Source organism: Eurytemora carolleeae, unplaced genomic scaffold, assembly GCF_000591075.1.
Source record: "Eurytemora carolleeae unplaced genomic scaffold, Eaff_2.0 scaffold390, whole genome shotgun sequence".
Lineage (NCBI taxonomy): Eukaryota > Metazoa > Arthropoda > Copepoda > Calanoida > Temoridae > Eurytemora > Eurytemora carolleeae.
Window position 1 is genome coordinate 66,267 of NW_019396376.1, and position 27,250 is coordinate 93,516.

Below are 27,250 nucleotides of genomic sequence, written 5' to 3' on the forward strand. Positions count from 1 at the left end.
AACTAAAAATTTGAATAAAAGCACAAGCAATATTTTAAAAATTGCTATAGTTATTCTTGCCATATGTATCTTATGCAAAAGATATTTTATGTAAATTTTATTAAACTTATAATTTATGTAATGCATGATTCTAATGTACATAGTTTGTCAAGCATACTTATTAACCCCAAGCTCAAAAGACGCAAGAATGTTGTCCCCCGCGAGATATTGATGTAAGAAAGGTTTCAAGGTTTTCTAAACTCTGGTTTGAAGGCAACACCTACTTAAACCCTGTGTTGCGAAGATTCACCATCAGTAGAAAATATACTTGGGCATCTAAACATGAAGGTAACCGGAGTATACACAGTGAATACTTTAACGCAGCATAAAACAACAAATTATAAAAGGGACTTTAACGTAGCATAAAACAGCAAAATATAAAAAAATAAAAATCTAGCAGATGAACAACAAAATTTGATTTTTTTCAACTTAGACAAGTAGAATTGTTTTATGGTGGGGTGTAAAATGCAAATTTTGTGTAACGTTGCCATAACCACTTCATCCCTCATTTAAGGGCAGGATGACTTAAAGGGTTTTTTTTTATTCTCGATTAATAGAGTGGTAAGTCTATTTAACAACGGTTATTTATGTTATCGTTGCTTAGCTATCTTGAATTTTGCAAAATTTGACAATTTCCTTTCAGCTCTCTGCAGCAAAAATCCGAAAGTAAATTTAACAGGGAAGAACAAGTTAAAATAATCAATTTTTTGCTAGGATTGCTAATTTACTCTTGCCAGACAAATATGTTTAGGGAATTCTTTTGAATCAGACTTTCCACTCTACAAATTGAGATTAAGTTTAAAACAACACCTACAGTCCCTTGAAAAGATTAATTTAAAAAAGATTTCTAGAATTATTATAATAAACTAGGTGTTCTATCTTTTATGCATAAATACTTTTATGAAAACCTTCCAGCTTCCTTTCAGGATATGTTTAATTCTTTAGCTGAACCAAATAGAACAAAATCATATAAACTTGAACGGGTTCTCTTTAAAACCCTAGAAAGTTTTCCCTCTGCCTTATTTCCAAAAATATGGAATTCGATTGAATTAGAGCTGAAAGAAACTAAGTCTGCAAAATCGTTTAAAAGAAAAGTCGCCAAGATCTATTTAGATAGTTATGCAAATTATATCTGTAAAAAAAAAACTGTGTATCATGTGGATAAACTTAGTCTTTACTATCTTCTTCATCCTGTAGTTCATAAACATGATTCTAATAACTTATGTTACCCTCTGTTCCAACCCTTACGCTGAGTATCCTCACTTTTCTTTATACTCCCTCACCTCCTCCTTACCTTTTACCTGATTTATTATCATTCTTATGTTTAAAATGTACAATGTACATTGTTTTTATCTGCAATTCTCATTCGTTTATAGTGGGCCAACCAATTAAAACAACCTACTCTGGTTAGGCGGGTCCAAACTACATAGTAAATTGTGATTTTTTTAATTGTATTATCTCGTGCTTTGTAGTTGAATAAAAATATGAAATAATCCTGACTTAAATCAGTTCACTTCCGTTTTCTTCATAATAGACTTCAACGCAGCATAAAACAACTAATGAACTGCTTGACATTGAAATTATCTTAAAACTGTAAATCTCCTGAAACAAGGCAGACAAAGAAAACATTGAACAAATGATTTGGGTATATCCTTTCAGTGCAAAATAATATTTTCTTTTTGTAACACTTAAATCGTGCACAAAAATCAGACTTAGCAAATCCTTCCTTGAACCCTAAACAACGCCTCCCCTCTAATTTAAGATTGGCAACAATTTAAAGAAGAAATGTTTGACAATGCATGTAAAACTTCAAACATTGCAGTTTTAAGAGAAATATAAATTTTTTTGGAATTTAATACTTCAAAAAATTAACAAGTATTTTACTTTGATTGTAACCCATACAATATAAGCCCGGACCCATACCCCCCCCCCTTTAACCCTCCCCCTTGATTAGAGGTTAAGAAAATCTTTAAATTATATCTTTATGAAAAATTACAAACTAATTAGTCATAGCTCACGAACATTCGTAAATAAATAAACATAAAAACATGTTTTTCTTACATTTGCGCGATGTGAGTAAATATTAGATTTTTAGCAAATTCCAAGAACCATATTTTTAAAATAAACAGTCCCAACTTCTCAAACAGTTTAATATTTGTTTAAGCAAACTGTGTAAACATTAAAAAATAGTATTTTATATTAATATTGCGTTGCAAGGATTTAAGCAAAATTATAATTTAAATTTTTTTTCCAATTTTTATCAACTTTACAGGTTCGTTTTTTTCAAAATAACTTTATTTCATGCTCTCTTTTCTGCCGTCCTTCCTATGCAATCTTTCCTTGACTTATTTCATGCCTTTCCCCAGCATTTCCTGCATTTATTTTGACGTCCTCTTGTCCCACTTCCTTATCCCCCCCGTTCTATCAGAACTATGGTCCTTCCCCCTTCCCGCTCCATGCATGCAATATGTGTCCTGATCTTTTAAACTTTTGTTTTTTATTGATCTTTGAAACTGGTGTTATTTATTGATCTTCTGATCTCCTGATCTCATGATCTTCATCTGCTTCTTGTCTTCCATTAAACTTGAAATTACAAATTTATCTATCTATATATCTATCTATTTATCTATCTATCTATTTATCTATCTATATATCTTTCTATTTATCTATCTATCTATCTATCTATCTATCTATATATCTATCTATATATATATCTATTTATCTATCTATCTATCTATATATCTATCTATCTATCTATCTATCTATCTATATATCTTTATATCTATCTATTTGTGTAAAATATCTTTATTTCCTGATCACAAATCTTCAAACTTCCGCCCCTGTTTAATATTTTTATATGAGGGCAAGGTCCAAGTAGATCTGCAACATAGAGGAGAGATCCACCATGATGCCCTGGAATCCTTCCCTTTTCGGTTTTTTTCATTTCAATTTGTCTTCATTTCCGTTTTTTTAATCTTTTGCCTTTCTTTACTTTTTTATTTCTTACGGCTTCTTTGTCTTTTTCCTTATTTTTCTCCCCCATGCAACCTACCACTTCTACTGCTATAGCAACCAATAACGTCCATCTTTTTAACGTTCTTTTACTTAAATACCACCTTCCCAGTCCCCACTTACTATAATACATCATTCCCCAGTCTCCATACACTAAGCCCCACTATCCACTCCTATTCTGTGCATGCACATGTGCAGGTTTGACCCCTCCATGTCCTATGTGATACTGTGTATGCAATCACGAATAGTTCAAACTTAGGTTTGGCGTATACAACAATATGATTTGGCAGCGTAGACAGATTTCAAATTAAAGCGAGTGTTCAGACATTTATATAAGGTTGGGAAGTAACATTTATTTACGACAGGATTTTTATCATTATTCATCTCAGTTTGCAAAGATTTGTTTTAGCCAATCAAATATTTGAGAACAAATCCAAAAATGTATAACTTCAGCTTAAAATTGGATTTAAGTCAACCTTGTGCTCATTTGGTAAAAATAATTCAGCCAGTTTTGCAAATAAAAATCTGCACGCAACAGCGCACGGTTACCAGCGAAAGTATATTTAGCAATGCACTCTAGGGTTACAATTTATTCTCAAACCTATTTTTTTAATTCCATATTGTAATCTAAAATATTTGTAAAAAAGTATTTAAATTTGCATCGAACTGGTTTTTAATTTTAAGGTTTTATGCGATATAATATTTTATAAAATTGTATTACTAAACATATGTTTTAGTTGAATGGTGGTGGTGGTGGATATATAATTTTTATACCTTTTAATTTATTATATCTCATTTTAAGTATTTTTTGCACTCCATCCCCCAATAACCATTGCTATGATAGACCATCATTTTCCAGTTTAATACAATACAGGGGGTCACAGAAAACAAAAACCTTGTTTTATTTTAATTTAAAACTTATTCCAATTTGTTCTTAAAACATGATATAACAGACTAATGATAACCACAGATCTTCTATACAGAAAATATTCAATTTTAATTTTATGAATTTAATATTCGTTCTTATGTTATTCTGGCGCACCCAGTGTTGAACCTCAGGAAGTTGGAAACTTGCGCACGCGCGTATCCAAACCTATAGTTTACTGGAATAAGAGGATGAGATGTAAGCTATAGCTACTTCCTGTATCAACCTATTTGTTAAAATAAAACCAAATACGAGTAATTGTCCACAATTCTACTAGGTCATCTAGTTATATAGTTTAAACAAGCAATTTATCATCCTTATACTTAAGCATCAAACTTGAATGATAATAATAATGCTAATAATAATAATACTATTAATATTACTAATAATAATAATAATAATAATAATAATAATAATAATAATAATAATAGTAGCAAAATTAACCTATTGCTCCTTAATAAATTCATAAACTGTATTATACATACATTAATTAATTTAAAAATGAGTTGATCAATTGCCTTTAATGATCAATTCTCTTTAGTATTTATTTGATTATTCACTATTCAGTAGATTTGTTTATAAAATCAATTATCTTCCGTTATTCCTTGTTCATTAAACCATATTCAATCAATTAATCAATTCTTATTTTAGGGCTTGACACTCCTCTTACTCGTTGGAGCCGCAGCAGCCGACTTTGTCGGGCATGACCACGGAAACCAGCTTGCCCGGGCCGGTAGACAGGAAGGAGCCATCCAGGGTGGGATTGATTTCTCCGGGTGTGTCCAAGATGCTGAGACTGGACTCTGCTGTGTGGAGAAGGAGGAAACTGTTCAGACCTTGAAGAAGGATCCAATCCTAGAGTGCACACACAAGAACACTGAGCAGTGCCACTATACATATGTCACCAAGTTCGTCCCATCTCAGGAGGAAGTTTGCGAGGAAAACTTCGAGAAGACATGTCAGATCACCTTCAAGCAACAAGCTTTCAACGAGACCGTGGAGAAGTGTTATAAACCTTCTATCAAGGAATGTAACGGCCAGGGAGAAGAAATCTGCCAAACTGTTTATGAATCTGCTTGCACAACCAAGTATGTTGAGAAGCAGCCTGGTAAGTTTGTTGCTGACACTAGCTGTGAGAAGCTTCCTGTAGAGATCTGTGGTGCTGGATGTGTATTTACTGAAGGTGAGGAGGAATGCCACAACAAGGTTATCACATCCATCGTTGATGTCCCCGAGGAGGTGTGTGACCTCAACCCCCAGAAGATCTGCAAGTATATCACCAAGCTTGTTCCTCGTCTAGCCCCTGAGCATCAGTGTACTATTGTACCTAAGGAGACCTGTCATCTCAAGTTTACCGCCCCTGTTCCCGTAGACAAACCTCTTCTCACCAAGTGGTGTTTGGACCCTACCCCTGCTGCCCCTGGAGAGTCATATGATGAAATTGACGCACGCGCCCCAGTCATTGGAGCAGAATCCGTTCTCAGCCAGGTTGCTGTGCGTGCACCTGCCCAGTACCAAGCAGCACCTGCAGAATACGCGCCCTTTGCCAGATTCTAGATTCTAGTCCAAGAAAACTAGGAAAAGGAAAAAGGTCCCAAAAATGGATTTATCCTTTACTTTCATCTAGTCCATCTACTATTGTTACCTCGATGTAGATATTTTACACTTTTGCCCGCAATTCTTATTTATTTATTTATTTATTTATTTAATCTTTCACACTGTTGACAAAATATATTTAATAAATATATTTAAACAAAATAGATTTGTTAATTCCTAATATCTCTAATATATAATTAAACCAAGATTTTTAATGGCACAAGACCTGATTTGTTTTCACGGGATTCAATGTCAAACTTCTTTTTATTTTAACTTTTTTCTCTGTATAAATTGTTGAAACCGGAACAAAAGTTACTAGAGGTCAAAAGGATATAGTTAGTCTAAAGTTACAGGAAAAGTAAATAAAAAAATGAACAACTTACAGCGCGGGACCCATACAACTCTGGAATATGAAGACGACTTTATAAACAATCTATTGTGCGCGCAGTAGATGTTGCTTCGTCAGTTGCTTGAAAATCGTACTTTTAAAGTAAATGTGGTCTGTGAACACTGCACAATCGCTATATATACAGTAAACTATTTAAAATCATAACTTGTGCCTTAAAGTTGTCTTCTTATTCCACAGTTTTATGGTTCTCACTGTAGATTGACACTTTTTAAGCTATGTTACAAAAAGAGGGGTTCGGTTTAAGCAGGAAGGGCTTGTTATTAATGTTATTAATATTCCGTAATAGTGTAGGCTAGGCTAGATTTTAAGCTTATGGTTTAAATATTAGAACAAACCTAGAACAGCCAAGTTATCATTATGCTAAATTAGCCTGAAGCACTTGAACCCTAAATTATAGATATCTTCCATATTTGGTATTTATAGGTATATTCTAACTGTTAACTACATATATAAGTATCTAAGAAGAGAAGTTTTCAACATTTAAGATCTATTTTTATCAAAATTATGCTTTCCTACTCTCGACATGTTTCGTGGGACACCCTCCATACAGTGCTAGACAATCTTCAGAATACTCTTTAAGTATCAGCGTATTTTATTCAAATTTGTAATTTTGTTCAAAATTCGGTACAGTGATAGGCGATTATATCAATACAATGCTTTTGATTTTAATCAAGCTGTTTAAGATAAACAAATAAGTCAAGAGAAGCTGTCAATTTGAAAAGGTTCCCTTTGATTACTTGTCAGCTTGTATATTAAAAAAAGCTTGTAAACAATCAAAACTAAAAAAAATTCGTCTTCATTGTATTGGTATAATCGCATACCACTGTAGAAAAACTGCGGCTAGTGATAAAAGGCTAATTGATACATCATGTCCAAGGATATCTTAACAATAGAATAGTTTGTTTAAATTCATTTTTGTTAATTTTTGTTAAAAATAAAAGACTTTTTATTTCATTTTTCCACCGCTTCTTAAGTTCTTACACATATTTAAAGCTGTACCAGCGCGCGTCTAAATACTTCAAGTTTGCTGTCTAAGATGTTCAAAATAAACTATTAAACGCAACACACTGCCCTATCCCAATTTTAAATATAATGTAAAAGAGGGTTAAACCAAACCAAACGTTAACTGGAATTGAGGACTAAAAACATTTGGTTAGACTGGTAAGTGGTATTAATAATCTAGAAAATGAACGGAAAAAGCCGTCAATAATAAAATATTAGTTAAATCTAATATTACTAAATTGGCATATTTTAATGTAATTCACTGTCTTAACAGAAATGACACTCAAGACGTTTTTGTACTGTACAATGGCTTATCTTATCTAATCTTTATAATCATTAAGTAACTATAGTAGGTAAATAATTAGAATTATGAAGTAGCAGATATATAAATAATAATAATTGTTAAAACCATGGGTAAAAATAAGAATTATTAAGCATGGGTAAAAAATAATGCAATTTATTGATCATGAACGAAGACAATATACCTGATGTAATGTTTTCTTATAGGTATTGTCTTTTCTTATCAAAAACTGTTTTATAATTCGTTTACTTTGATAAGAGTATTTTAGTAAATAATACCTTAAAGGGACTGTACGTAATCGGATTGATTCACACTGTTACCATTTAAAAACTTTTGTCTGGTTAGACGGAGATATCAATTAGACTTCTAGCTAAAAATTGAGTGCCACTGGGATATAAGCGATTCCATACAATTTCAGAAGGTTTGCAGTGAATCGGACTCTGCAAAAGGTGGTTTCTTTGAAATTACTTGAACAGTTCCTTAAAAACAAATATTTTGTATATTTTGTTCATTAATCTATGTCGGGTATAACTCCTTTTGTCAGGTTCGAATTTATTATAAGAAGCAATGGATAAACTCAAAGAAAACAAAAACTTTCGAGTAAGAAAAACGACAATATCTTCCCTTTTTTTGATCAGTTTAAGGTTTATGGGTACTGATGTAAATTTGGCATTGCCAGCTTTGCATGGAGGGTCACTTAAAATTTTGCTTACAGTCCCTTTAATATAACTGAGTTTACCCAGCATGAAAGATGTGTCCTGTAATTATGTTATCTCTGAGTTTAGTCTGTAAAATGTTGAAGACGCGGAATATTATTATATTATTCTTTACATTGTTTACACAAGGCCTTGCTTTCAATAGAACAAGGTGATTCAAGAAGGACTTTGTAAAAAAGATTAGTATTTTTTTTAAATTATTAAATAACGACGACATAAAATGTAAAAAAGTTCTACAATAAACTACAGAGTACAGACAGGATGTTAAGGAACATGTGGAGAAAATAAAAATTAATCTTATCATCGAAAATAAGTAATCTTGTTCACTTATTAGTCTGTATTATCTCATTATTCTGGTTTCTCATTTTTCACAAAGGTTTTCGCAGATTTTCCAGAATTATTATTGAAAAGACGACATTTGAAGAATTTGAAGAAATCTGCAAATAAATTCAAAGAAAATTAGAAATTCAATATAATAATGAAAACGAAATAATCGATTTTAGCATTGATTTAATGAAAAATTTCTTTTGAGAAATATGTTCCTAACCATCTAATTAGATTACTGTATAATTTTTACTTTATTTTTCGTTGTCGTTATTTAATAATTTAAAAAAAACTAAATCTGAAAACGTATCCAACCCCAAAGTAGGAGTTTTGAACGTCGAATTTGCGCTCAAACTCAGGATTTACAGATCTTTAAAAAGTTTAATATGTCTAAAATGAATCCGAAAGAAGTTTTCCACAACACTGCATACTCAGTTCAACTGCCTTACATAGCCGGTCACTCTCTTTAAAGATTAATATTATAGTTTTAAACTTTTTCCCAAATAATAGTAAAAATGGGATGAATCTTTAAAGATATTGATTGTTTCGATAAGTTTTTAAATGTATGAATACAAATTAATGTATATGGTAAGAAATGTATTTGTCTGCAGATTGTTGAAAAAGCTTACAAAAAAATGTAATAAAACATAATGTTTTATAGATTTTAAAAAATTTGGCAGTTTTTAAAATTAAAAACTAAATTTTAAAATATTAATTTTTTTTTATTGAATTTCTTTTAACATCGCAGGAAAAGTGGCTTTTAATATTATTGTGAATCGACATTGTAAAAAATGATAAATACAAAATAAAGAATGAAGAATATCATTTACTCGATCTAAAAGTTTCATGATCCGAGCTTGTAAACATGTACTGTATATGGATTCAGTCGTACTGTCCAGTCTGGACTACCCTTTTGAAAGTAGACCAAGGACGTTTTACGTAACAAATTGTAGCCTGGCAAGATCACAATGAAAATATTAAGAATATATTTTAGGTCTGGAGCTTATAATGATCCTGTTTGTCAGGTATTTTATATAAAGGGATTGCCTAGAATCACAACTCAGCTTTTCTTTTCGATCAAAGATGTTTCTGAGACCCAAAACACTTCATGAAAAAACGAGTTTACTGTGAACTTTGTACATTTTTTATATACTTTTAGCAGGTTCGATTTACATACAATCCCAGATATATGAATACATAGACCGTCATAAGTTTTTGTAAAGAAGTTTTTAGTTTTTGCTATGTATTCATATATCTGGGATTCACTGTATAATATTGCATAGTGCTCAGTATGCAAATTGAAGATATAGACTATCAATATTTTTCACTGTAAAATTGTAATTATGTTGAGACAAGAGAAGTATGTATGTATGTTTCATACACGCTCACCCAGACAGAAGAAGAAGGTCAATTGATGGTGTATCATTTGACCTACAAAAATCCGCTTTACTCAACTTCTGACCTATGCTAAATCAACTATCCTACACATCCGACCTATAACTAGCACGTGATTTTACAGCTGCTTGTTGGACTTGTGAAAGCAGCGCCCGGCCCCCTAGCCTGCCCTAGCTGCAGCGCTCGGCCCAGAAATTGTCTGGGCAGAGCGCTGCGACCCAGACAATGAAAAAGTCTAACCTAACCTTCAAATAATTCAAAAATAAACAGCTGGCGTAGGTCCGATATTGAAGTAGGTCGGAAAGTATCTGGTAACATATGAGTAGTTTTACACATTTTCATTGTATTTCTCAATATCTCTACAATAATAGAGATTAAAAATATGACAAATTTCAATTCAACGACCGGTTTACTATAGTTTTAACGTTACAGTGCATTTACATAATAGCCATATTTTCTGGTTATTTCATTCTTCCTACCCTACTACCCTATCCTACCCTACCTTACCCTACCCTACCCAACCACCTCCCCTTTTCCTAGGATTAATAATAATAGTAAAGTAGGGGTTTACTTGCAGTCTGGGCGCCAAATCATAGTTCATTTGTTTGAATGGAAATGGAAAGATATTGCGAAAGAATGTGAAGAGTACCTTGGTCCAAAGGGATTTTGCGGAGTGCAGGTAAACACAGAAAATATCAACATGTAGAATAGGGAGAGGACGGGGAGGCTAATGAAACTATAGAATAGAAAGAGGACGGGGAGACTTATTAAACTGTAGAATGGGAAGAGGACGGGGAGACTCATGAAACTGTAGAATGGGAAGAGGACGACTCATGAAACTGTAGAATGGGAAGAGGACGACTCATGAAACTGTAGAATAGGAAGAGGACGACTCATCAAACTGTAGAATGGGAAGAGGACGACTCATGAAACTGTAGAATGGGAAGAGGACGACTCATGAAACTGTAGAATAGGAAGCGGACGGGGAGACTTATAAAACTGTTAAAAAGAAACAAGACGGGTATAATCATGAAACTGTAGAATAGGAATACGACGTGTAGACTCATAAAAATGTAGAATAGGAAGACCACGCGTCGGGCAGAATCAAGTTGTGATCAAATAAACATGACAGACAGTAATTGCAGAATGTACTTACTACAGATTCCATTACACAGATACATTGGAATTTGCACTTGATAAGTTAATTTCAAGCCATTTATAAAACTTTTTGCTTTTTAACAACATGGAACATTAGATTGTTGTAATGTCGTCTTTCTATTCAAAATTTTACGCGTGTTTGTCGATAATTTTTTTTAAATTTGTATTCAATTATAATCATGAAAAATATTTGTTTGTTTAAGGTTTCTCCTCCAAATGAACATATTCAAGGAAGCCCTTGGTGGACCAGGTTCTTTATTTACACACTGTACTGCAGCACATAGTTTACTGACATGTGCTGCAGTACATAGTTTAAAGTACTACAGTGAAGTGCATAGTTTAATATGCTGCATAACATAGTTTACTGAAATACAGTACATAGTTTACTTTACTGTAGCACATAGTTTACTGCCATGTGCTGCAGTACATAGGTTACTGTACTGGAGCACATAGTTTACTGTACTGCATTACATAGTTTACTGCCATCTGCTGCAGCGCATAGTTTACTGTGCAGTACATAGTTTACTGTGCTGCAGTACATAGTTTACAGAAATAAAGTACATAGTTTACTGTACTGCAGTACATAGTTTACTGTACTGCAGCAAATAGTTTACTGTCATGTGCTGCAGCACATAGTTTACTTTTCTGCAGTACAGAGTTTACTGTACTGCAGAACATAGTTAACTGCCATGGGATGCAGTACATAGTTTGCTACCATGTGCTGCAGTACATAGTTTACTGTACTGCACCACATATTTTACTGCCATGTGCTGCAGCAAATAGTTTACTGTACTGCAGTACATATTTTGAAGTACTGCAATGAAGTGCATAGTTAAGTTTACTCAGCACATTATTCAATGTTCTGCAGCAAATTGTTTCATGTACTGCAGTATACAGATAGTTTACTGTACTGAAGTAAAAACTTTACCCTATCAAAGTACGTGGTTTATTTTGTATTTGTATTAAAGCTAAATTACTATTTAGGTATCAGCTAGTATCTTATAGGTATCAGTCAGTATCTTATTTTTAGGTATCTGTCAGTATCTTATATTTAGGTATCAGCCATGGTATTTTATATTTAGGTATCTGCTAGTATCTTATATTTAGGTATCAGCCAGTATCTTATATTTAGGTATCAGCTTGTATCTTATAGGTATCAGTCAGTACCTAATATTTAGGTATCAGCCATGATACCACATGTTTAGGTATCAGCCAGTATCTTATATTTAGGTATCAGCCATGATATCTTATGTTTAGGTATCAGCCAGTATCTTATATTTAGGTATCAGCCATGGTATCTTATGTTTAGATATTAGCCAGTATCTTATGTTTAGTTATCAGCCAGTATCTTATGTTTAGGTATCAGCCATGGTATCTTATGTTTAGGTATTAACCAGTATCTTATATTTTGGTATCGGCTAGTATGTTATATTTAGTTATTAGCCAGTATATATTTAGATATCACGTATCAGCCAGTATCTTATATTTAGGTATCAGCCAGTATCTTATATTTAGGTATCAACAAGTATCTTATATTTAGGTATCAGCAAGTATCTTATATTTAGGTATCAGTCAGTATCTTATATTTAGGTATTAGCCAGTATCTTATATTTAGGTATCAGCCAGTATCTCATATTTAGGTATCAGCCAGTATCTTATATTTAGGTATCATCCAGTATCTTATATTTAGGTATCAATCAGTATCTTATATTTAGGTATAAGCCAGTATCTTATATTTAGGTATCAGCCAGTATCTTATATTTAGATATTAGCCAGTATCTTATATTTAGGTATCAGCCAGTATCTTATATTTAGGTATCAGCCAGTATCTTATATTTAGGTATCAGCCAGTATCTTATAAACTAGAGTCAAGATCAGGATCTCGAGATGATTTTATTGACATGGTAAACAGATGTTCTGCTGTAGGAGTTAATATTGTCGTAGACGGGGTCATCAACCATATGTAAGTTAAATAACAAATTTCAAAATCGTTCTATATTATGCTAAAATAACTACAGAGGTGGGATTCATATTGATTTTAACTGCAATAGAAACTTCATTTTCTTGCTGTAACGAATGAAAATAACTGATTTTCTAATTACCATACATACCATGGCATTTTTTTATAGTTAAATTTAAATAAGTATGTTATTATTATTATTATTTTTAAACCGTAACCCACCAGCTAAGGATGAGACTTTAGAAACGACTGTATGGCACTTATTTTGTATTATCTCTTTCATTCTGGAATCCTGTATAAAAAGCGTATAAATTCGTTTGTCTAAAAAAGTCCTTTATGTCTCTAATGTCTTAAATGTCTTAAATGTGTAATATATTGATGTTTAAGGTCTGGATTAGATGGCCAAGGAACAGGAACAGGAGGATCTTCATATAATGGAGGTGGACAAGATTATCCTGGGGTTCCATTCTCAAAACAGGTAACTTTACAAACTACAAGGTGTTCCAGAAACTACAAGGTGTTCCAGAAATTACAAGGTGTTCCAGAAACTACAAGGTGTTCCAGAAACTACAAGGTGTTCCAGAAACTACAAGGTGTTCCAGAAACTACAAGGTGTCCCAGAAACTACAAGGTGTCCCAGAAACTACAAGATATCCTTTAAACTAAAGGGTGTTCCAGAAACTACAGGGTGTTCCCCGGAAACTACAGGATGTCCCATAAACTATAGGATGTCCCATAAAATTAGGGCTGTCTTATAAACTACAGATTGTCCCATAAACTAAAGGGTGACCCATAAATTACAGGGTTTCCCATACACTATTTAGTGTTCCATAAACTTCAGATTGTCCCATAAACCACAGGGTGACCCATAAACTACAGGTTGTTTTTAAAAATACATGGTGTCCCTACAGCTTGCAAGATGTCTCACAGACTACAGGATGTCACATAAACTACAGGGTGTCCTATAAACTTAAAGATATCCTTTAAAATGAAGGGTGTTTCAGAAACTACAGGGTGTCCTATAAACTACAGTTTCATAAATTACAAGATATCCTCTAAACTACAGGGTGTCCCAGAACCTACAAGATATCCTATAAACTGCAGGGTGTCCCATAAACTACAGAATCTACCATAAACTACAGCATACTTCATAAATTACAAGATATCATATAAACTACAGGGTGTCCCATAAACTAAATAATGTACAAAAAACTACAAAATTTCCTATAAACAACAGGGTGTCCCAGAAATTGCAAGATATCCTTTAAACTACAAGGTGTCCCATACACTACAGGGTGTCCCAGGAAACTACAAGATATCCTATAAAATACAGGATGTCTCGCAAACTACTGAGTGTCCAATAAATTATTATCCCAATGTAGATTCTAAATAGATGATTTTAATTTTCATAAAATCTTTTATATTTGTACATTTAAAATCTTGCGAATTATTTGTGGTGTCAAATTTTATTGATTTTATAAAATAAACATATACTATGAAAATAATGAATCTACATAAAGTTTGAATTTTCGAAATTTACATCTCCTTGTCATAGCTGATCTGACGGCTTTCTGTCTGCTGCAGAGAGAAAGCTTGCTAAATAGTCTCTCATTGGTCGAATCAGAACCAATCCTGACTTGGGTTCTATCTAAGCCCGAGTTTGGGTTTTATAGTCGGGTTTAAGCTTTTAAAATCTCATTTCTGGACTCTTGACGGAATTTAATGCAATTCTCATTTTCAAGAAGGGCATGTCGGATGCACTACGACACCTTTTCTGCGTCAGAAATAATGGAATTTTCCCTATTTTTCTATTCATAACTTTACATTTTTCATCTGAGGTTGTGTTTACAAATGGCTTGCGGGTTAATGGTATACGAGAGAGAGAAATGTGAATTAGAAAAGCAGTCTCTAAATAGAGGGCCAACTCTAATAAACTAGAAAGTTCCTTTAAAAATTTAAATTTATCCTTACAGGACAAATAAAGTTTTATTCATATACAGGGTGTCCCACGAAACATGACTGTGGCAATAATAATCGAAGGTCGTCTTTGATCTTTGAAATATTGGTAAACCTAATTTTAGAAGTAAAATTTCTAAAATTAATAATCACTAAATACCAGTAGTCTTGTCATTTCCAAAATGACCTCAGCCTTTTTTTTGTTTTTTTCAATATTATCGAAGAGTTCAAGAATTTTGTTCAAACACATTAAAAGTTTAAAGACGACTTTCAAGCCGTCTTGCTTCTGTCATGTTTCGTGGGACACCCAACTAGGTGAGAAACTGTTATCTTGTTGGACTGAATGACCTAGCTGGAGCTAAGGATTATGTTAGAACTAAGATAGCAGCATATCTACAGGTAAACACAAATTAAGAAATCCTATCCATCTGTTCCACCAATCGAAAACTGTTTGCTTGATAGGATCTCAAAAAATTCTTAAACCCATAACAGTTTGATGATAACTTCTAAAACCGTGATAGAATCTCGTAAAAACTTAAAGAGAATCTCAGAAGAAGATTTTTAAAGAAAATCCTCAAACTTGAAAATAGAGAACAGCATAATCGTTCAGAAACAGATAAAACTAAAAAGTATTTCGTTGACATAAGACTTTTATGATTAATGGATTCAGAAATAAATAATCATTAACATCTTTAAAATGAAAAAAAAACTTTTCATAAATTGAAAAATAAAAATTGTTTAATTTGTATGTTATAGGACTGTGTAGATATCGGAGTCAAGGGGTTTAGAATTGATGCTGCTAAACATATGTGGCCTGGAGATATAAAAGAAACTATTGACAAAGTAGGAAATTTGCCTGAAGGAGGACGACCTTTCTTTTTCCATGAAGTTATTGACCAAGGAGGTGAAGTGATCAAGGTTCAGGAGTACTATGGAGTTGGGAGAACTACTGAGTTCAGATATGGAATAAAGGTTGTATTTAAAGGGACTGTAAGTGCAATTTCAAATGAACTTCCAGATGTGAACGCTCTCAAGCAACAATCGAGCAGAATTTTGTCAATTGCTTCTTTAAAGGGTCAAGCTAAAAACGAACACGTTGCAATTTCTAAATGTCCATGTCCACGGCTACAAAAAAAAGTTTATTAGTTTGTGAGGTAAACCACAAGGCAAAGGCGCTGCGACACTTTAAAGTCAAGGTTCTCTAAATATTTTATGGCTATCTTTCAGAGTTGTCTCAGTGCATAACGGTACTGTTTAAAATTTTGACTTGCGTTCAGTCACGTTTTAGAGCAATTCAAGCGGGTTTCGATAATTTTAAATTTTAAGATCTCTCTACTCGATGAATAGTAAAAGGTTTCAAGATTACCGTTATGAATCGGCCATTGTCCTATTTGCATGTAGATTCAAGTAATGTAACGCTTACAGTCCCTTAAAAAAAATACAAACAAAAATATGTTCAATTTATTATTCATTTAAAACAACAGATACACAGTGTATGTATAGAGCAAACAAAAATATATTAATATTTGTGTATTTAGGTTGCTGAGGCAATCTCTAATACAAATTTTGCTGCTCTTGGAGGGGTTTATGATCAAGGTTGGGGGATGTCCGACTATGATCATGCTGCTGTATTTATTGATAACCATGATAATCAAAGAGGACATGGTGGTGGTGGAAACCTTTTAACTCATAAAGTCAGTATATTTCTATAAAATCTATTTTAATTGATGTTTATTGAACTGATTTGTTTGTATGCAGGATCCCTACAAATATAAACTTGGATCTGCGTTCATGTTGGCGCATGATTATGGATTTAAACGACTTATGTCTAGCTACTACTTCTCATCCTCAGATCAGGTATATCTACAGCTTGGTGTAAGAAAATATGGAAATACTTTAAATTACATGTTATAGTTTGTAAATTTTAAACTACTAATTGCATTGTACTACGGTGAATATTAATAAATGTACTTAAAAATATATTTGCAGGGCCCACCATCTTCATCCCCTGGATGTGGAGGGAGTGAATGGGTTTGTGAACATAGGTAAAACATAAGCAGATGAGTATGTACATATTTAGAATTATGAGGCCGGTGTTTTAAAAAAAATACAGAGCTCTTAATATGAAAGTTTTAACCATGGCTAGTGTACGTTGGTGAACGACCCATTTCGTTTTTTTTTTGATTCATTCAAGAAATCGACTTTGTTCATTTTCAAAATTATCGTTTATTTTCCATCTATTTCGGTTTTTACTCACTGAACGATCATTGAGTTAAATTGTTTTTTTTTCAATGAAAATATTCTTTCAGTAAAAGACTTTATATCGTTTGTTTTTGTCAATTTCATTTTTTCTACTGTATTGATGTTCGTTAATCGTTCGTTTCCTTTGAAGGCAGGTCTTGTAAATTTATGAAACTATAGTGCACTTTATCATTATTACTCACTTCATCGTGAATTTCATAATAAACGTGCTAAGTAATCATCGTGCTATAAAGTTAAATTAGCTGTGAAATGTAGCACGTCACGTGTGGTATAAAGATTTGATTGGTAACCAGATTTTCTCCAAAAATATTTAGAACATTTCCAAAATATTTTTTTTCGATTAGAATGAAAATAAAATTGAAATCAACTTTATATTTTGACTTCTGTTTTGTTTCAAAGTTTATTTGGTCTATAGAAATAGCCACTGAAATAAGACAAGTTCGTACACAAACGTTTTAAGAAATTACCTTTTATTTTGGTATCTTGAAAAATTTTGAATTCTGTAAATTTCATTCTTTGTGTCTCATGAAATTGGCAAATATTTATTAAATGTAATGTAAACAATAAATATGTAAAGTTTCTTTGCCTTTCCTTTGCCTTTTCTTGCCTTGTCTTGCCTTGTCTTGCCTATTCTTGCCTTTTTTGACTTTTCTTCCCTTTTCTTTTTTTTTCTTGCCTTTTCTTGCCTTTTCCTCTTTTTCAGTGTTGGGGGAAAATATTCCCGCAACATATATTTTTGAAGGTTTTTAAATATTTTCTCCTGAAACACTTAATTTTGTATGTTTACAATTATAATTCCCCATCTAACAGCAATTATTCTAATTAAGGTGGAAATCTATTGGTAATATGGTTGAGTTCAGTAATGTAGCCGCAGGTCAACCAATCAAGAATTGGGATGCAGGCTCGGATTATGTAGGATTTGCCAGGTAAAAAAACAAAGAATATTTTTCAGTTCCGATATATGAAGCTGATCCCAAAGCTGACAAACTGATCTGAAAGCTACTTAAGCTGATCTGAAACCTAATAAAGCTGATAAAGCTGATCTGAGAGTTAAAAAAGCTGATCTGAAAGCTGATTAAGCTGATTTGAAATCTGATCTGAAAGCTGATACAGTGGATAAAGCTGATAAAGATGATAAAGCTGATATAAAAGCTGATATAGCTGATATAAAAGCTGATAAAGTTGATCTGAAAGCTGCTAAAGCTGATCTTAAAGTATGTTTTTATGTAAATGCTTAAACAATATTGTACTAGTTCAATTTCTATGAATACTTATAGTCTAGACTATATTAAGGTCTCTAAGTAAGTCGAAGTTCAAATAGAAAAAAGTTCAAAATAGTTTTGGAGCTATTTCCTCCAGATTTTAAAGAATTCCGCAAGGTTCTACCTTAGTGTACATAAAACTGACAGAGTATCGACAATAATTACAGAACTCCATAAGACGGTGTCAAACAAACATTCATCATAATTAAGATGGAGGGGGGGGGAGGGCTTTTCTTTTTCAAATATTTTGTTTAGAGGAGCAGTTGCTTTCTTTGCCATGGGAAACCTCAACAAAGAGTTTAACACTGGACTTCCTGACGGTAAACTCACTAATCATGAACATATTCATTTATTTCACCAATCATGAACATATTCATTTATTTCACTAATCATGAACATATTCATTTATTTCACTAATCATGAACATATTCATTTATTTCACTAATCATGAACATATACATTTATTTCACTAATCATGAACATATTCATTTATTTCACTAATCATGAACATATACATTTATTTCACTAATCCTGAACATATTCATTTATTTCACTAATCATGAACATATTCATTTATTTCACTAATCTTGCATACATACATTTATTTCACTAATCATAAACTTATACATGTATTTCACTAATCATAAACATATACATTTATATCATTAATCATGAACATATTCATTTATTTCACTAATCATGAACATATATTTATTTATTTCACTTATCATGAACAAATTCATTTATTTCACTTATCATGAATATGTACATTTATTCACTAATCTTGAACAAATACATGTATTTCACTTATTATGAACGAATATCAACTCTACACGAATGCATTGAAAAATTGTCCATGATTATAAGTTGTAATATCTGAATGATTTGTTTGGAATTAAATTGATTTTTTTACGATCCATTCAAGCTGAATGTTGCAACTTTCTGAATTTGTGTGAACACTACGTTCTTTGGTATGAGTCGTTTTTAACAATTTTATCCTTATAGACGCAACAGATAGAAATAAGATTAGTAGCGACCATTGATAATTTTTTGATTTAAGCCCGCTTCATTTTTCGCGAACACTCCCTTTAGGTAGTATATTCCTAGGTTCCTACTGTGATATTATCTCCGAGTGTGCTCAAACTGTCCAGGTGTCTGGTGGGAAAGCTAGCTTAAAACCCCATGATGGACAGGAACCTGTTGTTGCTATCTGTGTTGGATGTGGAGAAACTACAACCACAACTAAACCTTCAACAAATGAGAAACCTAGCACTACTACAGCTAAAACTACTACCGCAGGGTAAACAATAAATCTAACAATCAGTACAGTTGTGCAAGCAGAGGCGCAACTAGGACTTTTGGTAGGGGGGGGCAATATATTATTATGTAATGGTCGGGGGACGCGCCCGCCCCCCCCCTAGTTGCGCCTCTGCGTGCAAGTGTACCCAATAAAAACTGTAAAATAGGAAGATTTATTGTGAAATAAAGAATCATGATTTTACAGAAAAACAAATAAAAATAAAATAGGTTAAAGGGACAGACCGGCGATGTAAGTGAGTTAAACTGAGTATGCAGTGTTGTGGACAAATTCTTTAGGATTCATTTAAAACATATGAAACGATGTATAATTGCATAGTCGACGTTCAAAATCATGAATTTGGGTAGATACGTTTTCAGAATAGGTTTTTGAATTATTAAATAACGACGACGAAAAATTAACTAAGAATTATACAGTAAACTAATTAGATGTTTAGGAACTTATTTGTCAAAAGAAATTTGTCAATAGATCAATGCTAATATCAATTATTTCGTTTTCAACATTATATTGAATTTCTTATTTTCTATGAATTTATTCGCAGATTTCTTTCTACAAAATCTTCAAATGTTGTCTTTTCAAAAATAATTCCAGAACATCTGCAAAAAATCTGTGTTAATAATGATAAACTAGAATAATTAGAAAATAAAAAATTACTTATTTTCGATGATATGATTAATTTTTATTTTCTCAACCTGTTCCAAAACAACTAATTTGTTTACTGTAGAATTTTGTTAACATTTATTGTCGTCGTTATTTAATAAAAAATTCTGAAAACGTATCTATCCAAAAGTACGATTTTGAACGTCGACTTTGCGCTCAAACTCAGGATTCACAGATCTTTATAAGTTTTATATGTCTCAAATTAATCCTTAAAAATGTGTCCACAAACAACACTGCATACTCAGTTTAACTACCTTATATAGCCGGTCTGTCCCTTTAAACGAAGTCTTCCAATTCCACAGTTTAATAGTTAAGTACTTGAACCCTATTTTAACAAACAGTTCAGAATACCTTCTTAAATGATCCTACTTCCTTAGACTAAAATTTTCATTTCTTTCATAAGTATGCCAATACTTCATGCTGTTTATCGTTTACTGTGAGTAAACATACGTTGAGCTTTTACAGCGAAATAAATCATCCCACAAGGAAGTTAAACTATCTTTTTAAATCAGAAATACTTAAAGTTCGGGTTTGGCCGTTGGAAATACAGCTATTGACTAGATTTTGAACCACCGCGTGTCATATTTATACTGGGGATGTTTTAGGACTGGAACTACGACGTCTACAACTACTGAACCAGTTACAACAGATTCTGGAATTTGCTGTGATATTATCATACTTTCCAGCTCTGCAGGTATCTAACCCAGGAGTCCAATGGTCCAGGTATCTACCGCCAGGGGTCCAGGGGTCCAGAAATCTAACCCTGGGGTCCTATATCATTCAATCACATCCCAAATGTGTTGATTGATAAATATTACGGGCATAAATTCAAGCGGAAGTGTAATGTCAAAGTCCTTATACTGTAGAATGTATATACTGCAAGGGAGTGTAAATTTTTCTGAATATTATAATTTATCTCCTATATTGATTACTGATGTTCAATTGGGGAACTCTATTACGTTCACGCCCTTGAAACCGAGAATTAGGGGGTATTGGGCAGTTTTTGCCTTATAGAAACCGACCATTACGACCATTTCGTTTGAGAGCCCAAACTTTTCAATGGAGACCCCAAGCTTTAAATTGAGACCCCATATTTTTGTTACCGACCCCCAGATTTTCATAGGAGACCCAAATAAATTCATTTGAGACCTCAGATTTTCTTTGAGACTCAAAATTTTTGTCTTAAACCCGTAATTTTCATTGGAGACCTTAAGATTTTCATTGAAGACCCCAAATAATTTCAATGAAAAATCAAACTTTTCGCAGGAGACCTCAATTTTTTCTTTCGGGATCCCATACTTTTCGTTTTCAAGTCCCCACTTTTTTTTTAAAAGCCCGATTCTGGGTCTCCAAAAAAATTATGGGGTTCTCTTATGAAAATATGGAGGTCTCCAGAGAAAATCGGCGGTCTCCAACGAATTTCGTAAGATCTCCAATGAAAATCTGGGGTCTGCAACGGAAAGTTGGGGGTCTCTTGCGTAAAACTGGGGTCTCCAATAATGAAAAGTTTGGGGTCTACAATCAAAATTTGGGGGTCTCCAATGAAAATAATGAGGTCTCTCAGTAAAATCTGGGTCTCTAATGAAAATCTGGGGGGGGTCCAATGAAAATCTGGAAGTCTCAAATAAAAATCTGGGGTCTCCAATAAAAATCTTGGGTCTCCAATAAAAATCTGGGGGTCTTACTCAAATAAAAATCTGGGGTCTCCAATAAAAATCTTGGGTCTCCAATAAAAATCTGGGGGTCTTAAATGAAAATCTGGTGATCTCCAACAAAATTATTGGGTCTCCAATTAAAATCTGGGGGTATCTAATGAAAATGTGGAGGGCTCCAATGAGAATCATGAGGTCTCCATTGAAACTCTGGTGGTCTCCAAAGAAAATCTGGGAGTCTCCAATCAAAATCTGGGGGTCTCCAATGAAAATCTGGATTTCTCGAAAGAAAATCTTGGGTCTCAAAGGAATTAAGTAGCGTGTCTAATGAAAATCTTGAGGTCCCGATGTAAAGATGGGGGTCTCCAATGAAAGTTTGGGGTCTATAACGAAAATAAGGGGTCTCCAATAAAAATATGGGTGTCTCAAATGAAAATTTTGGGTCAGCAACGAAAATATGGGGTCTCAATGAAATACTTAGGGTCTCCAATGATAAAACAGGGTCTCCAATGAAAGTTTGGTACTCTCCCAACGAAATGGACGTAGTGGCTGAATATTACCCCTAATGCTCGGTTTCTATTTGAGAATTTTTATAAAAAAAGTTATCATCTAATCTCATTTGTGCATTTTCCCAATGCCAAAATACAGATATAAAAGAAATTATTTTTGACATATTTTCAGAATAAATACATTGGCTTGGTTTCTAATTAAATATAAAAACTTTAGGAGTTTTAGAAAACTATCCAGAACTTCTTGGGAAGTATATCAAAATAGGTAAATTTTTTAAAATATAATTTTAAGATAATATTTTAATTGATATATTGCTCTTGTTTAATAGGGGAAGAAAATGGTAGACCTTTGTACAAGCATTCGACTGTTCTTCAAACTGAAATGCATCTTCATTATACCATTGGTAAGTTAGTAGTCAGGAGAAATCTTCATTATACCATTTGTAAGTTAGTAGTCAGGGAAAATCTTCATTATACCATTGGTAAGTTAGTAATCAGGGGAAATCTTCATTATACCATTGGTAAGTTAGTAATCAGGAAAAATCTTTATTATACTATTGGTAAGTTAGTAATCAGGGGATATCTTCATTATACCATATTGGTAAGTTAGTAATCAGGGGAAATCTTCATTATACCATTGTTTTCAGATGCTCAATACAAGTGGGAGGGTTGGATGATAACAGAAGAAAATGATGCACACTTTGGATATATCAGGTTTTATTTACCTACAAGATACAATAGTGAGAAAAACATGTTAAACATGGCCAATTCTGACAATTTCCTTCATTGTCTCTGCAACATAAATCCACAATTTACTCTTAAAGAGAAACCAAAACTGAAATAAAAATATGTTCAGTACTTTAGATTACGTATTTAAGTTCCTTTCAGAATAAGAAAAATGATTAAAATTAACTGTTTGATTGGGCGCTATGTCAAGTGTATTCTGTATACAGTAATGAGAATGAGGCTGATTGTCCTACTAAGATGAAATCAGGATGGGAGTTTATGCATCCTGAAGGTTGGATAGAAGATACAACTTTATCCATATCCTGCTCAGGGGACCAACCTACTCCATCAGGTAGATATGCATTACTATTCAATATCACAAATCACATTTTAAATATCATATCAGAAAACTATCAGTCTCCCTAATTGAGTATTTGAACATGATTTTATTTTGTAATTCCTAAATAACTTGATATTTTACTTTGATTACATCTATTTCATCTTAAATCCTCTCATAGTGACCTTAAAAGGACTATGATTGTAAGCATCTGACCATTTCAAAAAAAGTTTCCATTCTTGTATCTGCTGCATGAATTTGTAAGTCGAACAGTTAAAATGATTGATTGAAAAGCAATTCAGATGCACGCAATTCCGCGCAATTCCGCGCAATTCCGCGCAATGCCGTGCAATTCCGCGAAATTCCACACAATTCCGTGCGATTCCGCGAATATTTAATTGCTTCCTTTTTCGCAATTCCGCGCAACGGAATGCCGATTGGAAACCCTAATCTGACCCTTCCCGATTTCTAACGATTCAGTACTCTGAAGCGTGTTAAGTACAAACTCTTTAATATGTGGAAATGTCGTTTTTTTCTGCTGCATAACATCATACTCAGTACTCTGAAGAGTGTTAAGTACATTCTCTTTAATACGTGGAAATGTCGGTTTCTTCTGCTTTATAACATCATACTCAGTACTCTGAAGCGTGTTAAGTACAAACTCTTTAATATGTGGTGATGTCGGTTTCTTCTGCTGTATAACATCATACTAAGTACTCTGAAGAGTACTGAGGGTGCTTTTGCCACTCCTGTATGCCGAATCCATTAGCGCCTGATCCAATTAGGGTTCAGTCATGTGTTTGTTATCTATTCTGAACCAATTTAAATAGTATGGCGGTAACATCTTTCTTTCTATCTACTCAATATCCAATTAGAGATATGAATCCTTCAATCGGTGCTATCAGTAAATGGAAGTATGTATATGTTGCTCGGTTTCATAATTAATACTTATAAGGACCTACTGATGGGACTACCAATGGACCTACAACTGGAACACCTAAACCAACGGATGGACCTGGACCTGGAGGTGTTGCTACCACTATTGTTGCAATCAAGAAGCAAACTGTGATTGGTAGTGATCTATTCATCATTGGTGGTGTAGCACCAGATCAACAGATAGATATTTCACTTCATTCATTTCCAGGTTAATAATATGTTTTCTTGTCTTCACAATATATTTTGAATTTTAGATTATTACAGAGATAACTAAATTTATTTTGCAGTGATCTGGGACAAATATCAGTTTTGGATGTAAGTATGTTTTTTCACAATCTTTCCATCTATATATATATATATTAATGCTCTTCGCTCCTATATATTGATATAATAATGCTCTTTAATGATATGCTCTTAAATTCAACAATCAATACCGGGCACTTTAGTTAAGATATGTAAACGGATGGAGTAACTATACTATATGAATAATGATATAAACCTGGGAAATGCTGGGTTGTTCAGCTATGTAGTTTAAAATATAATTGATAAAAGAAAATATTATTTGAATGTGTTGCTTGGTGTATCAGGGATGGAGATGATCATCTAGACTGGGATGGAGCAGAGCCTGGACAAGGAGCAGCTCCCAATCCAGAAAATCCAGATGAAGAATGGGAGGTAAATCTCAACATTGAACATTGAATAATGAACTCTGACCACTTAATCTTGAATAATGAAACTTAATACTGAACACTGAACACTGAACACTGAACACTGAACACCGAACACTGAACACTGAACACTGAACACTGAATACTGAATACTGAACAATGAAAACTGAACACTAAACACTGAACACTGAACACTGAACACTGAACACTGAACGGTGAATACTGAACATTGAACAATGAACTCTGAACACTCAAATTTAAACACTCAATACTATTTTGTGATTAGGCAATGGGTACTCCAGGAGCTTGGACTACAAATGATGAAACAAACTCTCATTACTACGCTCCAAATACATTTGGAGAACACTATTGGTTTGTAGTTATGGAAATGGACTGCAGTCAAACTCAGGTTTGTAGTTATGGAAATGGACTTCAGTCGGACTTAGGTTTGTAGTTATGGAAATGGACTGCAGTCAAACTCAGGTTTGTAGTTATGGAAATGGACTGCAGTCAAACTCAGGTTTGTAGTTATGGAAATGGACTGCAGTCAAACTCAGGTTTGTAGTTATGGAAATGGACTGCAGTCAAACTCAGNTAATAAACACCCCTTTCAAAATCCTAACCGGCCTATTATCCGGATTTGTCTAGCGTGTTGCTGTTATCTGTCAACAACATTGGTTATTTCAATTATCAATTTGTGCAAGATATTGTCGATCATATTCAAGTTTAATTATGACATTTTCCTCCATTCTTTCTTGGTCTGACAAAGCTTTACAGGGTATTTTTGTTAATTTGACATACTATTCTATAAATGGGGATGAAATGAAATGCCTTCAACTGAAAATGATGGAACATCCAAAATGGAAGGATACTGTATCAAATCATGGAAGAAATCCATTTTGTAAAAAATACAACTTTACTTTCAAACATTAAAGATTAACCCTATTCCTGCTGGGGGTGGGGGTCAATTTGACCCCCCCTTTGGTAAAATTGGTCAAATTGACCCCCCCTCCCCCCAGCGTATCCCCAGCAGGGATAGGGCTAAAGCTTTATAACTTTTATTTGTTTTATTTACCAGAATGGTTGGTTTGAGTTCAATACAATTTATACTCTTGGAGGAGAAACTGGAGAACCTGCAGTAGACCAGGTTAAACAAACTATCTAAATATTTGGCTTGGCTGGCTTTAGTGCACGTCCTAAATCCAATAAATATCCAAACAGCTGAACCAATCAAGTCTTATTTATTGTAGAACTTCACAAAATGGTCCTCCAAAAATACCTACGAATGATTTGTAAATCCATCAGAGAAAAATTTCAAAGTTATAAAATTTTCATTTTAGAAGTTTTGAAAAAAATTGAACTATTTTAGAAAAAAGTACAAAGTTTTGTTATTATTAGGAAGAATGTACTGGATCTATTGGAGGCACAGCTCCCTTTACTTCAACCAATCATATTGCCAGGAACCATGCTCAATATTTAAAACCAGTTTGAATTTGCAATTTTTAGAAAAGTGTTTTATTTTGCAAATTTTAGTTTTTAAATTATAAAAGTACAGCTTTATACTTGTACGGACTGTAGTGCGTACTGTATGTATGCACAGTGCACAGTGTACAGTTGAGTATGGAAATCCCAAGGTGTGGGTACATGAACGTGTTCACATACGGAGCCGGAGATTGTCTAATTGAGGAAGTCCCAGACCTCCCTGCCTTTTAGGAGATCCCAGACCTCTCTGCCTTTTAGGAGATCCCAGACCTCCCTGCCTTTTAGGAGATCCCAGATTTCCCTGTCTTTTATGAGATCCCAAACCTTCCTGCCTTTTAGGAGATCCCAAACCTTTTTGCCTTTTAGCAGATCTCAGATCTCCCTCTTTCTGGCTGCCCAGAACTCCTTGCTTTTTTATGAATAATGTGTGTTATGTCACTAAATACTAGCAAATAAACTTTAAAGCATAATTTTTTCTTTCTTTGGATAAAATCAGGGTTTCTTGGATTGCATAATTTGATAATTATCTCTCTTATACTGGTTAATTCTCTTCATAAAACTATTTGATATTTCTAATGTGTATTCTATGTATTCTCTCTACATGTCGATACTCTTTTGTATCTTAATATTTTAGTTGGTGTTTTT

General features: G+C 33.3%; 2 protein-coding genes across 2 annotated transcripts; both read left to right on the forward strand.

Moving 5' to 3' along the window:
* The first annotated feature begins 252 nt into the window (after positions 1 to 252).
* On the forward strand, positions 253 to 5,539 carry LOC111702016 (uncharacterized). Its single transcript, XM_023473534.1, has 2 exons — positions 253 to 327; positions 4,628 to 5,539. The coding sequence occupies exons 1-2, from the start codon at positions 322 to 324 to the stop codon at positions 5,531 to 5,533; spliced, it is 912 nt and encodes a 303-aa protein (XP_023329302.1). The 5' UTR covers positions 253 to 321; the 3' UTR covers positions 5,534 to 5,539.
* Positions 5,540 to 8,058: 2,519 nt separating this feature from the next.
* Positions 8,059 to 27,075, forward strand: LOC111702010 (alpha-amylase-like). The gene is given in 26 exon segments (XM_023473528.1): positions 8,059 to 8,151; positions 9,319 to 9,349; positions 10,297 to 10,398; positions 11,081 to 11,127; positions 12,718 to 12,840; positions 13,225 to 13,479; positions 15,057 to 15,192; positions 15,550 to 15,765; positions 16,332 to 16,487; positions 16,552 to 16,650; positions 16,783 to 16,838; positions 17,883 to 17,981; positions 18,573 to 18,637; positions 19,425 to 19,617; positions 20,901 to 20,989; positions 22,674 to 22,721; positions 22,786 to 22,860; positions 23,104 to 23,170; positions 23,410 to 23,534; positions 24,475 to 24,663; positions 24,743 to 24,770; positions 25,043 to 25,130; positions 25,410 to 25,532; positions 26,202 to 26,270; positions 26,522 to 26,583; positions 26,758 to 27,075. Coding segments are annotated over 26 exon segments (2,694 nt in total). The 5' UTR covers positions 8,059 to 8,077; the 3' UTR covers positions 26,837 to 27,075.
* Positions 27,076 to 27,250: the final 175 nt, after the last annotated feature.